This window comes from Taudactylus pleione, unplaced genomic scaffold, assembly GCF_031769625.1.
Source record: "Taudactylus pleione unplaced genomic scaffold, aTauple2 ptg000109l, whole genome shotgun sequence".
Taxonomy (NCBI): Eukaryota; Metazoa; Chordata; class Amphibia; order Anura; family Myobatrachidae; genus Taudactylus; species Taudactylus pleione.
Window position 1 is genome coordinate 1,555,600 of NW_028284511.1, and position 17,417 is coordinate 1,573,016.

General features: G+C 42.2%; 1 protein-coding gene across 1 annotated transcript in view; it reads left to right on the forward strand.

Annotated features, from left to right (window-relative positions):
* The window catches only part of LOC148525213 (uncharacterized), an 88,835-nt gene extending 71,814 nt beyond the window's left edge, over positions 1-17,021 (forward strand). Inside the window, exons 10-12 of the mRNA XM_088471024.1 lie at positions 10,708-12,393; positions 14,342-14,427; positions 16,860-17,021. Of these exons, the coding sequence (XP_088327150.1) occupies positions 10,708-12,393; positions 14,342-14,427; positions 16,860-17,021 (1,934 nt within the window). The remainder of the gene's footprint in view (positions 1-10,707; positions 12,394-14,341; positions 14,428-16,859) is intronic.
* Positions 17,022-17,417: the final 396 nt, after the last annotated feature.

The window sequence follows — 17,417 nt, forward strand, 5'->3', positions numbered from 1 at the left end:
GGGAGGGTTAGGGTTAGGCACCCACGGGGGGGGTTAGGCAGCGGGGAAGGGGGGGTTAAGGTTAGGCACTTGGGGGGGGGGGGTTAGGGTTAGGCACCCCTAATGAGGGTTAGGGGGTTAGGTTAGGTTAGTATATACTTACCTTAGGGACGATCGGGATTTCCAGCGCTGTCGGGCTTCCCCTGCCGGGATCTCTGCATTTCTCGGGCTGTCACTGCTGAGGATCGAACTGCCGGCCATGTGGCCGGCGGTATTTCATACTGATTCCGGTCTGTGAAGGGAGGAGAATAATTCCATCCAGGGGCAGTGCTAGGGTGTTTGGCGTCCTCCTGCAAACTATTACATTTGCGCCCTTCCTTCTAGTTTTCTACAAAGGGACAGAGCGCACGTTACACAAAGTGGCATGGTCCCACAGGGGGCGTGGTCACACAACAGTTTCCCCAATTCAAATTAAACCACACAGTAGCACAACCTTATTCACATTACACCACATAGTGCCCATGATTCACATTACACCACATAGTAGTGTCCCCTATTCCCGTTACGACAGTAGTGCCCCTTATACACAATTCCCATAGTAGTGCCCCTTTTGCAATGTCAATAGTAGTGCCCCTTACGCAGTGCCCCCAGTAGTAGTGCCCCTTACGCATTGCCCCCAGTAGTAATGCCCCTTATGCAGTGCCCCCCAGTAGTAGTGACCCTTACGCAGTACCCCCAGTAGTAGTGCCCCTTACGCAGTACCCCCAGTAGTAGTGCCCCTTACGCAGTACCCCCAGTAGTAGTGCCCCTTACACATAAAGTCACAGACACGCACACCACAATACTATACTTACCTGAAGCCCCGCTCCTGCGTCCGCCACTGTCTAACTACTGCGTCTATGGGCTGGGCAATATGGGAGAGATGTCATGACGTCTCTCCCTTCATCCACTGCGGAAGGCGGAGTTCAGGAGTGAGCTCCGGCTGCCGCTTCAGGGAAGGAGCTGCTCTGCGCCCGCTGGTAACATAATACCGGGAAATGGAGTAGGCAGCGGCGGCGCCTCCCCAGGCCGCCGCTTCCCTGCAGCACAGGGCCGGATGGTTACATTGCGCCGGCCATGGTCCTAACCCTCCCAAACCGCAGTCTACAACTAACTCCATTAGTGCCTAAACCTAATCTATGAACCCCCCCTCGCAACCTAAACCTAACCCTCCCCTTAGTGCCTACCCCTAACTCTCCCCCTAACCCTAGTACTTACCTCCAGTATTCTGATAAGTGTCGGTATTCCAGCGACGGCATTCTGACCGCTGTAATCCCAACAGTCGGGAATATGACCACATCAATAATAAATAATAATAATAAATAATATATTTAATATTTTGAATTAAATAAACACTGTATATATTTAATTTAAAATATTAAATATATTATTTATTAAATGAATACACATATACATATTACCTTATTAAATAGATATATTATAAACATTTAAAATAAAACACTTACCTTTTTTTCTGTAACTATTTGCTTCTTCTGTTTTCTCCACTCCTTATCAATTTCTCCTCTTCAGCTGGACGCCATCGGCACTGGAGACTGCCTTTGTTCAGATAGCCAGGTCAGGTGGGGAGGGGAGGAGAGCCAGGTCAGGTGGGGAGGAGAGCCAGGTCAGGTGGGGAGGGGAGGAGAGCCAGGCCAGGTGCGGAGGGGAGCCAGGCCAGGTGGGGGAACAAGGTCAGTGGGGGGGGGGGGAGCCAGGCCAGGTGAGGTGGAGAGGAAAGCCAAGTCAGGTGGGGAGGGGAGGAGAGCCAGGCCAGGTGGGGGAACAAGGTCAGTGGGGGGGGAGCCAGGCCAGGTGAGGTGGAGAGGAAAGCCAGGTCAGGTGGGGAGGGGGGGGGAGAGCCAGGTGAGGAGGAGAGGAAAGCCAGGTCAGGTGGGGAGGGGGGGAGACAGGTCATGTGGGGAGGGGGGGAGCCAGGTCAGGTGGGGAGGGGGGTAGAGCCAGGTCAAGTGGGGAGGGGGGGAGAGCCAGGTCAGGTGGGGAGGGGAGACAGCCAGGTCAGGTGGGGAGGGGAGACAGCCAGGTTAGGTGGGGAGGAGAAAAGAGCCAGGTCAGGTGGTGAGGGGGAAGAGAAAAGAGGGGACTCTGGGGGAGGTCCGGGTCACTGGCCTGAGTCGCGGTTTTTAAAAAGGGGCGTGGCCAAATGTCGGGAGGGCGGGGCTTAGCTGTGGGCAGCCGCCTGGCAGCTCCGGTACAAGAATGCCTGGCAGGTCAGTGCAAGCTCCTGTGTACTCCTGTGCTGTCTGCTGTGTGTGTGTTGGGCAAGGCAGATTGCTGCAGACTCAGAGAAGCCAGACGCTGAAGAGGGGGCGGGCCGCAGATGGCATGTAGGCGGAGCCCTCAGTGGTGACTGATGGGCTCCGCAAGGGCTTATGGGAGGAGCTGCTGCTGCTGGGCATGCGCAGCAGCTCCCCTGGTGGCCATTTTGTTTATTTACTTTAGTGAGCTGCCCATCGGAGCCAAGCTCCGATCGCACCAGCCCGGCCACTGGCAGGTCAGCAGGGGTGAGTAAAGGAAGGGCAGCAGCCACTAAAGGGAACACAAGGGCCGGCCCAGCGGGAACCGGCCCGGTGTCCCGGCGGCCCAATCCGCCCCTGTGAACGCCTACCGTTTGGGGCTGGCCCCATTGACATCACAAGTGATGTCAGTGGAGAAATTCCGGCTCTGTTAGAGCCGAAATCTCTCTGGGGCTTGCAGCAACGAGACCCTACCACAAGGGTCTCGTCGCAAGCCCGATGGTCGCGATGGTCTTGACCATCGCGACCATCTTCCTGGGCGCTTGCTATAGCTGTGGGTGGTCACCCACAGCTATGCGAGCGGCCAGGAGGCCGTTCTAAAATAAAAAAAAAACAGCCCTGATTCAGAGCGAGCGCTCTGTCAGAGCGTCCGGTTCTGAATCAGGGCCTGTATGTGATACTGCACACCAGCAGGCTCAGGAAGTATTAACTCAATGTTACAGTGGTGATTACAAAGTTGCTGGAACTTTATGCCAGGGGAATTATTGTCATATTTAGGCTGTTTTATAAATTTGTGTAGAGTTTGTACTGATTTGTACTGATTATGTTAATATAAATACCAGAGGACCTCCATATCTATACTGTTTAAACAAATCAATGTAGAGTGTGTACTCATCTGAGGACCCCCGTAAGAAGAAATCACAAACTACCTATTGCGGTATGTGTACATGCTTATAACTGATTTGCTCCATTAGGGATACTTCTGTCACATTGTCTATGAGATTTCTGATCTAATTTTAATAAAGTAAATGATTATTATTTCACTGATAGATGACGCTGTAATATTTAATTTTTCTTGGGCAGACTAATCATTTAATATAATCTGGATACCCTAATATTTTAAATAAAGTGAAATAAAATATATGTTTTAATTAGCAAATTCTACAAATACAGTACATAAATAAGAGTGCCCCAAAAAGTAATCACTCTTTATTACCCTAGGCTAATTCGCTTTTCCTGAGTACATAGTATTCGATTCCTGGGAGCACCACCAACCTTTAAAAATGATTGAACAAATGCAATGCTATATGACTTATATATGTTGGTAATTTTACACATTTTTTAGAGGTACAGTACTAATCAATCCAGTGCAAGATAATCCGCTATTTTCTTTGCTTATAGTGTATTAGTGTATTAGGCACTTGAGATGAATATTATTGTAGCGCAGGAACTGGTACAGAGTTGGAAATTAAAGTCAAAGGTATCGGACCTGTATTTTGCATTTTTATCATAGATCGTGTACTTTTTCCTAACTTAGTTAACTAATGTTACTCTTTCCTCAATTTTGATACTTTTTCCACCATTATGCTTTTTCCTCCATATTGCATCTTAGTTAATTTATAGTTTACTAGGTATTTATGATCAGTGTTTTGGCGCAGCTAAGTCACAATGTCCGTGGCATGCTAATCAGGGCACGATTTGAGGACAGGTGTATGTAGACACATCTGTACACATTAGACAAAGACTGCATTGGCAGAGTTTAAAAAGAATGGTGCTGTTGGTAAGAGCATAGGTCATATCCAAATTGGCTTAGTGGCTTTTTTGTTTTTGCTGGTCCCCTTTTGGAAACTTTTAATTCCGTACACATAAACATGATCAGGTACCGTATCTTCACTTGATACAACATCCCTCACCAAACAGAACAGGCCATGTATGTACAGATGTGTCCTCATGCATCTAGCCTCCTTGTGTGCTAACCAACCCTTCTAGTCCCGCCATGCCGGGGCATGACTCGGTAGCGCTAAGCGTCTTTTCACACAACTTTTCACCTTCAAATGCTTATACTGTAGCTAGTTAGCACAAGCAGATTCTGCTGATTAAAATGATATGCAGCATGCCTATGTTCTGTGAGCGACTACGGGTGTATCTGCATGCAAAACGCTATATTAGTGTCAGCGACTGTAACGTAGTGTTTCGCATGTAGATACACACGCAGTTGCACACAGAATATAGGCATGCTGCATATCATTTTAATAAGCAGAAGCTGCTTGTGCTATGCAAATAAGATGCATTTGAAGGTAAAAAGTTGCATGAAAAGACGCTCAGTGCTACCGAGTCACACGGAGCTCCTGTGTTATGTGTAGTGCGACTTGTAGCGTACGGATGATAGATGTATGTGGACACATCTGTAGGACATATGATGAGTTTTTCAAGAAACTACATGACATCACTCTTATGGATCTCAGTTGTAAAGATGTCAAGTTGGCTCCTTTGCAGTCTTGTCTTAATGCTTTACCTGCCCATTACTTAACGTGCCTTTTAAGGTTAGGATGTTTTGCTTATAATAATGGTCAGTGTATGTTAGGGGCTAGGTGTTATTTGCAACAATTTTGCCTTTGATGTAGAGCTCCTCATGCTGATTAAAGACTGATGTAAGCCCGACCCCAGCCTTGCTGCATGATGTACCACTCCTGGAAGAGGTTAAAAGTAGAGCTCCAACCCAGGTGAAAGTGGGTGCCATGGTTAAGTAGTCATCAAGGTACCTTCACCAAGATGTGGAATTGAAAAGTGGTTTTGTTGATGGTTTTACTATTCCAGTTTTTGGTGACATCAGTACTTGTCATCCTATGAAACTGCAATCCACTTTCGACTTGCCATGGTGGTTAAGGAGAAAGTTAAGAAGTAGGTGCAGTTGGGGTGCTTGATTGGGCCTTATACCATCCCTGCTTTGCATGGCTTGACTTTATCCCCAGTCGGGGTCATGCCTAAAAAAATACCCCTGGTAAATATTGTCTAATCCAACATCTATCTCATCCTGCTTTTACTTCTCTAAATTATGAAATTCCTGTGTCTTGCTGCCAGATGGTTTATCAATATTTTTTTAAGCCCTGGCCCTGTTGCAGGCCTTTGAGTTTGGTGAATAAATACACAAAAAAATACACAGCTTTCTAGTATGGTAATAAAAATGTGACAAATGATAGTTATATATAGAATATCCTTGTTTATTCAATCAGACCATATATACAGTAGGTATAAGTAAGTCTCAATAAAAACTTTTCTAGCTACAAACATATGGGGTTGGTGCCTTGTTGTGAAAAATGTCTGCTACTCCTGCACCTGAACACGTTCGTGTTTATAGGGTTTCAGTTGAAGGATGGTTATTACAGATGTTTGCCCATGGGATGCGTAATCTCTTGTGCAGTGTTCAAGAAATTGGTGAATTTGTACAGGTATTGGGGAATATGGAGTAGCACACTACCTTGAAGATTTTTTGATGGTGAGTGACGTACGTTTCAACTCAAGTCCGGGAAATGCCACTTTCCTCAAAGCAGCATAGAGAAGGAATCCCCGCTGCTACAGCCGCGCGCTTCCAGCCAGTCTACATGCGTCACCTCACACAGCCCTCCACACAGACACGAGTGAATGGGCATCCCCCGGGCTTAAAACAATAAGGAGCCTCTGGATTTAAACCACCCGTAGAAGCCACACAGGGCACGTTATTGCTATGGAGTACACCAGTTGGGCTAAGTATTACTGGCTCATTCTAGTATAAACATCATCTCTATAATATGTGCACAGCTATTCTTATGCTCTATAGGGATAGGTGCTGAACCTACACAGACTTTAATACCTCTTTCTGCTTCTCCCTCCTTTCCTCCCAATTTATTTATTTATATACATTGTCTTGTACTCAATATACATTTTTGTTTGTTTGGGAGGGAATAACAATTCCATATGACACTCTGGAATTGTAATAATATTGTTTTTTACCATGGAACGGTTACTACATTTGCCCTAAATATCCTAGAGGTAAATATAGAACTGTGAGAAATTAGTGAATCTGTTTTGTACCTTTAGAGGGGAAGTGACTGAATACTGTCCACCTCTGTAGAAAACCTATGTATGTGTTAATAAGGAGATTTATGCCAGATGTTAACACAGAATATGGTATTTTGATTAGAGCATAATACTGGTTTATCTCCAAGTACTAGGATGGGTGTCTAACGGAATGTGTCATGAGAACAGATGATACTATTCTTTTCTCTCCAATTTTTTTGTACTGTATGTGTTTATCTGTGAATGAAATACCAGACAATGTTACACGTATCATTTTTATGTTACAATTTATCTACTGTGTTTCAGAATTGTCTTTTCACATAGGAAATGGCTCTGACACATCCTTGCCTTTCTCTGTGTGTGCCAACCGTGAATGATGTATTGGACACTGTGATAAATACCATTTCTATATCACAATTTGTCTACTGGCTTATAGAATTGTTTCTATTTTTATGCATTGATTCTGGCATATGCAAATAATATAAGGTGTATGCAACCTTGGCAACATTTAATTGCTAGTATTGCTATTTTCAACAAAACTGCTATTGTTTAAAAGTTTTCTATTATCGCAGCAGGGTACTTAATCACACTCAGAGAGAATCTTATTTAAGATTCCCTTATTGTTATTTTATTTATGTTTAATGTATGTCCAACCTAATTTTAGAGTGATAGAAATACATTCAAATTTTTAATATTGTCAGATTACACAATCAAGTAGTGCCCCGAAGAGAGGCTTCTTTTTCTCTTTTTTTATGCATATTATAGAAAATGATCGGGCAGGTTTTAATGATGAATGCAGTGATCCTAGGCATCAGGTTGGAGAGAGGGGAGGGGGTGCCGTGTCTGGTGTTTTCAGACTATTTTGTTTGGGATCATAGGTCACAATTTATTCAAATAGCTGAGGTTCTTAGCAGCATCCATTCTTGCCCTACCTACATCAATATGGGTTAGCCTTGGAACGTTGTATTTACATATTTGATCACGCTCCAGTGGACCATGGTATGCATTCTTTAAAAGAGCAAGGCTATGTTAGCTACAGCAACAAGTTACAGTATATGCGTTAGGGAGCCGGTGCTAGATTAGACACTATCTAAGAGACTTAATTTCCCTTATTTTAATTAGTTTAACAGATTGTGAATAGCTTGCAAAGTACAATGCGGGGATAAAGGTATTTGTCACCTATTATGCGAGGACTCAAAGGATTTTGCCCTTTTCTCCCAACTGAGCGCCACATTGGGCCAGTGACTTGGCAGAGTTTTTGGTTACCCCCCTACACACACACACACACACACACACACACACACACACACACACACACACACACACACACACACACACTTTTCTCCTTAATTAAATTAGTTAGTGTAAGGCTTAATAAGTTAAACTATTTAATTAAATAACTTTAATAGACAAAATCAATGCAATATTTAATTGTCATTATGTAAGTTACTGTTCTAGCTTAACAATGAGGAATTTTAATTAGTCTGATATAAGTCTTGGAACAATTTTTAGCTAGATTTGCAGGAAGAGGTTTTCTATTAAGGTAAGTAGCTGGTTTAAACCTTTTTAGCTATATGGTGAAAGTTCAGTTCTCTACTGGAAACTGTTGTGGCGGAAAAGAATGATAGCCAGTGGCCTCCTTGGTGCAGTAGATCTTGAGGTGTTTTAACGTCCAATACACTAGTTTGGTTGATTTCACCCTACTGGGGTTAGCGGCAGTAGGTGTCCAGGTGGGCCCATGACTGATGTCAATGGAAGGCAAGTTGGATACTGTTCCCGGTGGAACGAGATAAGGTTCTTGGATACAGAAGGTTAATTAAGCCACACAAACCAGTATCTTGAAAAAAGATATAATTTATTACAACAGATAACAAGATATGGAAGAATAATAGTTACTTAGCTTCGGAATATAAGATGGTTACACGATCCAGGAGCCTCCTCTCAGAATAGAGCTGGAACGAACAATATCCTAGCCACCAGCTGCAGTCTCTGGTCCAGGCATAGGGCAGGCCACTGGAAGCTTCTTTGTTCTTCGCTTATATAGTATCCTACTTGTCATACCCATCTAACTCTACTAATATGGGCATAACCCTACTTCAAACTACTTTATTGGTTAACTACTGATAAGGACTTTCTTAAACTTAACGCAAGCGTACATCGCAGTAGACAACGCCTTGTGGATTTATGGCTTGTCTGCTTTCCACATTCCTGTACCATTTCATGCCTGATACACCACTTCATGTCTGATACACACATAAGAACCATGAATAGAAATGGCTGTCCTGTCAGTAGCCATTTTGCTATCCCAATACAGATACTTCTGAATTTTGTTGTATGTAAAGGCCTGGGAGAATGACCTCATTTATAGGCTCATGGACTGGTAGAAGGCCCCCATCATGGACTGATGGACTGGCAGAAGTTGATCCTCATCATCCCAATTTTTGTGAATAGCCTGGCATGTGGTGATACTGTAGAAATTGGTAATTCTTTTCTACACCACCATACAACTATTTTTTCAATAAAAGCTAATCTTTTACCCCACCAATACTTGAAAGATCTCATAATTTATTATATAAATTATTATATATGTTGAGTGGCTACTGCTAAAGGGGGTTGAAAGGGTTGTCATCAGCTAATAGAGAATTTATAATATCAGAAGTCATTGCATATGCCGGAAGAAGATTTAAAACCCTTTGCTGAGACAGGCTGTGGCAGCCCCCCTTTCTGCAGTAACTTTATGGGGGTGAAGTTAGCTGTAATGTTAGTTCAGTTACAATCTATTAGGTAACTCATGTCTCTTGGGGGTGGGGTTTTAGCTTTTGATTAGCTATCATCATTAGTCACTAAAGGTAAAGTCGGGTGAGCTACAGAGAGAATTCTCTCTTCTCACTTGTAAAACTCGTGGGAGATAGCTAACTCGAATCAACTCACTATCGGGACAACTCAGAAGTACTTTTAATCTAAAATATACATCTCTCAATTTACTAAGAATTGGGATGACAAACTCGGGTGAGATGACAGCAAACTCTCTGCCAAATTGAAGTTTTAAACACTCACCTCCAGAGCTGCGAGTTTGCCAGAAACATACATAGATCAGTGTGATTTGTGTATGTTTCTGCCTGTAAATAGTTAGTTTAGGGTTAATTAAAAAAAAAATGACGTAGGGTCCCCCCCCAAAAGCCTAACCAGCCCCGGATTTGTCAGCCTGTCCTGGTACCTAAAATTACGGGGAACAAAATGAGTAGGGTCCACCATAATTTAGGTACCAGCACCAGGCTGCAGGGCCAGTCCTGGTTTTAAATATAGGGGGAAAAATGCGTAGGGGTCCCCCTATATTTGAACCAGGACATTAGGTACCGGGACAGGCTGACAAGTCTGGGGCTGGTTAGGCTTTTGGGGGGACCCCACGTCATTATTTTTTTAAAGTATTGAACCCATTTTTTACACGTCTAACACAAAAGCAGCCTGCATGTATATCACTGATATGTGCAGGCTGCTAGCTCGGGAGAGATTTGCAGAGAGAAAACGCTGCAATCTCGAGTGAGTAATCTCCTGCAAAGCAAGATACTTGGGAGAGATATCTCGTTCTGCTTCACCATCGGCCAACTCAATTTGCCTCGAATCGCCTGTTGGTAAATTTGAGAGATAATAAGTGATTAAATCACCCGAGTTTTGACGAGTTCCAGCAAGATTAATCTCTTTGCAAATCGGGACCATCTTGAATCTTAGTAAAGCTACCCCTGGTCTCTCTTTCTTCTGTCATAAGCCAATTGGGAGTTTAGGAAATTCTTGGGTAGGGTAACTGTGTATTTTACATTGGAAATTAAATCAATGTTTTGCCCCTTACATGGTTAGCAGTCTAGATTCAATAGCAAAAATTTTTCTGGTTAGGGTTTTCTAGGAATGTTATATTAACACAATCGACTGAAGGCGCATTAGATAAAACCCATTTGTACAATATATTGACATCTATTTAAGGTAAATAGTCTGCTCTGAAGTTGCAGTACAAGATGACACTTAGCTTAGTTATATGTGGTGAATATTAAATTCAGTTTCTAACATAAATGTGAACAGGTGTGGCTATATAGTGTGAAGCTACTACAGGCTGTTGCTAGGATAATAATGCATACAAGTTACGACATGGTGATGCTGACAGTGTTGATTCATCATGGACTTCTACAATGAGGTCAGTACACCTGTATAATTTTAATGGTACGATGTCTAGGCATCAGGATATACAACATGTTTGGCTTTGATGCTCATTTGATATCTGAATATTATGAGTAGCATCTTAACAACATAAATCAAATATATGCTGTCTGTAATTGAACAGCTGAGTTACATTACATCTTATAACGATGTTTTTTTTTTTTTACAGGTGAAATCATGTTTACAACTATAAAAGACAACAGAAACTGTACTGAAACATATTGTGCTTTCCCTTGTGAAATATCATCTGCACCAATACCATGTACAACACCATTAACCAGCACTACACAACTTAGTTCCACGGTAACGTCAACACCTAGAACAAAAACATCCACATCTACTGGAACTACTACTACTAGCACAGGAACAACAACCACCACTGGTACTTCAACTATGCTATCTACAACAACATTCACATCTACTGGAACATCAACCACTGAAACAGTTTCATCAACCACTACAACAGCAACACCATCCACAACTACAAAAACTACTACTACTAGCAAAACAACACCAACCACCAGTACTGCAACTACTACATCTACAACACCATCCACAACTACTAGAACTACTACTACTAGCAAAACAACAACCACTGGTACTGGAACATCAACCACTAGGACAATTTCACCAACCACTAGCACAGAAACACCATCCACAACTACAAGAACTACTACTACTAGCAAAACAACACCAACCACCAGTACTGCAACAACTACATCTACAACACCATCCACAACTACTAAAACTACTACTACTAGCAAAACAACAACCACTGGTACTGCAACAACTGGAACATCAACCACTAGGACAATTTCACCAACCACTAGAACAGAAACACCATCCACAACTACAAGAACTACTACTACCAGCAAAACAACACCAACCACAAGGACTGCAACTACTACATCTACAACACCATCCACAACTACTAAAACTACTACTACTAGCAAAACAACAACCACTGGTACTGCAACTACTGGAACATCAACCACTAGGACAATTTCACCAACCACTAGAACAGAAACACCATCCACAACTACAAGAACTACTACTACCAGCAAAACAACACCAACCACCAGTACTGCAACTACTACATCTACAACACCATCCACAACTACTAAAACTACTACTACTAGCAAAACAACAACCACTGGTACTGCAACTACTGGAACATCAACCACTAGGACAATTTCACCAACCACTAGAACAGAAACACCATCCACAACTACAAGAACTACTACTACTAGCAAAACAACACCAACCACCAGTACTGCAACTACTACATCTACAACACCATCCACAACTACTAAAACTACTACTACTACTAGCAAAACAACAACCACTGGTACTGCAACTACTGGATCATCAACCACTAGGACAATTTCACCAACCACTAGAACAGAAACACCATCCACAACTACAAGAACTACCACTACTAGCAAAACAACACCAACCACCAGTACTGCAACTACTACAACACCATCCACATCTACTGGAACATCAACCACTAGAACAGCAACACCATCCACAACTACAAGAACTACTACTACTAGCAAAACAACACCAACCACCAGTACTGCAACTACTACATCTACAACACCATCCACAACTACTAAAACTACTACTAGAACAGCAACAACCACCACCAGTACTGCAACTACTAGATCTACAACACCATCCACATCTACTGGAACATCAACCACTAGGACAGTTACATCAACCACTAGAACAGAAACACCATCCACAACTACAAGAAGTACTACTACTAGCAAAACAACATCAACCACCAATACTGCAACTACTACATCTACAACACCATCCACAACTACTGAAACATCACCCTCTAGTACAGGTAAGTTTTTAATCAATAAAATTATATATAGAAATAATATGTAATATTATAACATTTTAAAAGTGTGCATATACTGACACTGTACTGTACTTCCTCATATCATAATCATAGAATAATTTCCAGAGACACAATTATACATTTTAGTTTCCTAGTGTTGAGAGAACAACCACCACTACCGTACTGTATTATTGGAAGAGGTCATAGACAGTATACTGGTGGAGGAAGCATGGCCAATCCATTGGATTTGGATGTCTAGCCTACGGAATCAGTATTTAACCACTTAAGAATACTATTGTGCCCTTGAGCAGACTGAAGTTATCATGTCGATTGTACTCATTATAACAACTACTTATTTTTTATTACTGACAGTTGGAGTATGCCTGATCCAGTGTCTCATATTTTCACAATATATCTTACTGTAATTCCCTTTAGAGTACATGATGTCTGATACTTACTAAAATATATTATAGCATATAAAAACAATGTGCTGAAAATATAATTCAATGGAAATTAATAGCACATGACCTTAATAAGAAACATGCATTAATGTTGTTTAACAAGATCTATCACAAGACTTAATCTAAAGTTTTGTTTGCAGTGTTAAATGTGTAAAAATATTATTTTCGTACAGTAGTGTGTAACTGAAAATGATAAGTAAAATTTATAAAAATCCTATCCTTTAGCTTTTTTTCCCCTTTAATTTTTGACTTGTTATTCACTGTTTGACTATATGAAAATTTTTTCCTTACAAATATCCCTTTTGTATCACAAGTCTGCAGTAAATCATTTTTGTGGAGTAATATTAGATATGTTTTTGAGGTCATGAAGGGTCATGCGTCACCTACAGAAAAAAAAATGACTGGATAGGTTTGCCAATTGTTGACCAACTGGCATTCCTGTGTAAATTTGCTGTTCTTTACTTGTGACATCAAAAACAGTAGAAAGAAGATAAAAAATTCTAAATTATTTTTGTTCAGGATGCTGTATTTAATCTAATTGAGGCTCTATTTCACCATGCTTAATATGCATATAGATAGATAGATAGATAGATAGATATTGCTTTTTAATTTGAATTTAATAAAAACTGACCTTTATCATAACCTCTGAAACACATCAGAGATATGCAAACAAAGGGCCTGATTCAGACCCACTCGCGAGCGGCTGTACGCTCGCAAGTGGGTCGATGGTCTGCACTGAGCATGCGCACAACGGAGGGAGCTCCGTCGTGCGCATGCGCCAGACACGACGAGCGAAGGACTTTCCTTCGCTCGTTGTGTCCGATCAAAGGGGGCGTGCGGTCAATGTTGATTGACAGCACGCCCCCTTTGGTGGGCGTGCCGGGGGCGTGCCTCCCTGACGGGGGCGTTCCAACGGGAACGCCTCCCGTCAGAAGCCGGCCCACTGACATCACTAGTGATGTCAGTGGGAGTGATTTTGGCTCTGATAGAGCCAAAATCACTCCGGAGCTTGCGGTTGAAAACCTCAACCGCAGGCTCCGGCTCGCAATTTCGATGGTCGCGATGGTCACGACCATCGCGGCCATCAAAATGCACGCTCGTATAGCCTGTGGGTGGTGACCCACAGCTATACGAGCGTCCAGGAGGACGCTCCATGAAAAAGGAGCCCGGCCCTCATGCAGAGCGTGCGCTCTGCTCAGAGCGTACGGCTCTGAATGAGGGCCAAAGCCCCATACACGTGCTAGCAATGAAGATTAAAACATGGTTGGTTGAACATAACTTCACTAAGATCATTTCTTTGAACACCTGTGAAATAAAAATAATGGCTAATTTCTGAATGTTGTGAAAGATTCAATAATATTATTACCATAATAAATATTCTATTCTATTCCAATGTAAATATTCTTATACATGCCTATTAGTACAAAGTATCTCAGTCAAGTGTAACACCCACTATCATTGCTTCAATTACCCCAAACCTGTCTCTACAGTAACAACTTCGGGAACATCAACTTTATCAACAGAATCCTTCACCCCAACTAAATTCAATACTTCAACTGAAACAACCAAATTGACTGTGAGTATCTTTCAACTGATTTTATTTTTAGATCACATGATAGGTTCCATCATACTTGTTACCAGTAATTGCATAAATCTGTGCTCCTTCCTGAAATTGAAATACAAACGCTTAATATAAATGAGGTGAGTTTATATTAGATCCAGTACATTGCACACAGCATGTTGAGAAGATTTAGGTACTCCCATCTAATGTGTTGAATAGAATGACAATGTAGGTCAACACTGCCCTTCATTGTACTCCACATATCATTGCTTGTCTGAAATAAACTCTCTCCATCTGCACTTTTTGTTGTAATTTTAACAGTTAAATACAAAATTTGTTGGAAAATTTGTTACAAAAAAACTGAATTGTTTTTTTATCTGAGTAGGAATAATAGTTAATTATTTTGCAATTTCCCTAACTTCTTCAATTGTAATACAATCCAATTCTATTTGCTTATACTTGTGTAAATATTATCTTGTGTGGAAGCCACAAAGCTGCATTTTCTACGTCTTGTAGTCATACCAAGGCTGTGTATTTCTTCCATGAAGAAGAAAATATATTTTGGATGAAACACATAAGTTTTGAACTAACAGCCACATCTAACATACACAACTTTTTCAATATCTTGCTGCTCTCTTGCTTTGGGGCATGCACATTGATTCTTTTAGTTGCACTTGTGCAACAGAAGGGCAACTAAAAGAGTCATGAAGTGGCTGGACCACTCACATGGACTAGTGATAATCACCTGCTCAAAATAAATGCGGTGCTACGGTTTCCACATGAGGGAATTCTCACACAGGACACAGACATCTACAGTGGTGGAATAAATCAAATAGATCAGTGCTCTCTTGCTATGGGACATGCACATTGATTCTTTTAGTTGCGTTTGTGCAACAGAAGGACAACTAAAAGAGAGAGACATGAAGTGGCTGGACCACTCACATGACTAGTGAAAATACCTTCTGAAAATAATGCAGTCTTTTGACTTCCACATGAGGGAATTCTCACACAGGGCTCAGACACCTACAGTGTTGCAATAAATCAAATAAAATCAGGGGACCTGCGCTTCAAAAGCAGGTGCTGCTAAAGGTTAATAAGATGGTCCCCTAATATCACCTTCATAGATAAACATAAAAATACAAAATATAACAAAGTGCAAACCTAAGCGTACAAGTCAGTCCACTTTTCATATACAGCTTTAGAGAAATAGAAAAAACCCAGGCGCTTTGTGAGTTAATTACCACACCCTGGTTCCAGGGCTAGCTCTAGGGGTGTTCGACCGGTGCGGTCGCACAAGGGCGCCACCCTTAGAGGATGGACCCTTCCCCAGCATCCCGATTTCAGCGGGACAGTACTGTCCCGCTGCTCCACCCGCGGGCCGAAGTGGCCCGCGGGTGGTCTAATCGGGAGGTTGGGGACCCCCACCGCCGCAGCTGTGCAGTGGTGCCGGACCCCCGAAGTGTGAATGGATGCCGCGCGCAGAAGAGGGCTGGGGGAAGCCCAGCCAGTGACAGAGTGCTGGGCTTTACCCCCAGCCTGACGTTATTTGGAGGCGTGCCATGTGGGCACGCCTCTAAATAACGTCACATGGGGGGGTGGCCTATGGTAAGTAGGCCACGCCCGCAAATTCGGTTGCGCGCCTTCTGATGGGCCGGCACAGGGTGACCTGACCCCTGGAGCCGGCCCTGCCTGGTTCAATATAGCTGGATGGGATAGTCAGTCCCACTAGAAAAGGAAACAACAATAATAAAAAGCAGCTTATGAAGCAGGGGGTGGATACAATTGACGTATTCAATGGATACTATAGTTTGTTTAAAAAAACAAGTTATTTATTAACTAAGGATAAAATTAAATTGCAAGTAATCTTTGACAATTTATATTAAGAAACATATATAACACACAGTGTGTATAAGTAGCACATTTAAATCTTACACCTTTAGCCATAACTTAGTGACCGGCACACCAGATTTGTAGCAGAGTCAACCAGTCTAGTTAGAAATTAATGTGTCCAATGTTTACAAAATCAAGTAATAAACATAGCTCTTGTTGGGAATAATTTCCTTGATGGTTTGGACCCGGGGAGCAGACAGTGGGAGTGTGTGGCCAGGTACACTGAGGTCGCGATGAAATAGCTCTACCCACTGTGTGGGGAGCTTGGAGCTCAGTATGATGGCTTCTTCTGACGGCAACAGAAAGCACACACGTCTGAACGGTGATCTCTGCTGTTATTTGGATCTTTTGATTCCACATTGGTTAAGCTCACGTACGGGCAGTGAGAGTGGACATCTGGCAGCACAGAATTAGCAGTACAGCAGCTCTACCCATAAGGAGGGGAGCCACGTACCTTTTCTTGCTGTTTGACTCAGCAGGTATTGTCCACTGTGTCTGGAGCTGTATCCAGATGGAGCAAAATGTTGTTCTTTTGTTTTGGGCTGTATTCGTTGCAGCAGGTGGCATCCGGGTCATACAGCAGGTGTCCGGTCAATAAGGAGTGTAAAGAAGAGTTCACCTACGTGTTTCAACGCCTTCCTAGCGTCTTTATCAAGGTGTATATCCTGACTGCCACAATCTCTATATATGTAGCTAAGCAAGCTCATTATCTTAATTAGATGATCACAAGCACTTGTTTAAAAATGACCTTGTCAATTGTATAGCTAATTGTATGTTCAATTAAAAATACCACAGTAGATGACTTGGTTATATATAGATTTAGCTGGACACGTCTAGCAACCTGTACATATCTAACTAAACGTGTCCAGTGATCTGTACATAAATGCATTTCATATCAGCATATTAATCATATTATTATATAAATAAAAATAAAATATTGGATTAGACAGGAAATAAAGAATAAAGAAAGCTTCTTTCTTTATTCATTTTTACCCTATGGTGTTTAAGTACGTAGAGTTTTTATTTTCATATACAGTACATATATTTCAGTAGTGCTTAGTCTAAAAGTTTAAAGTTGATGATCCGAATATGTTCAGATACAAAAATCCACACCA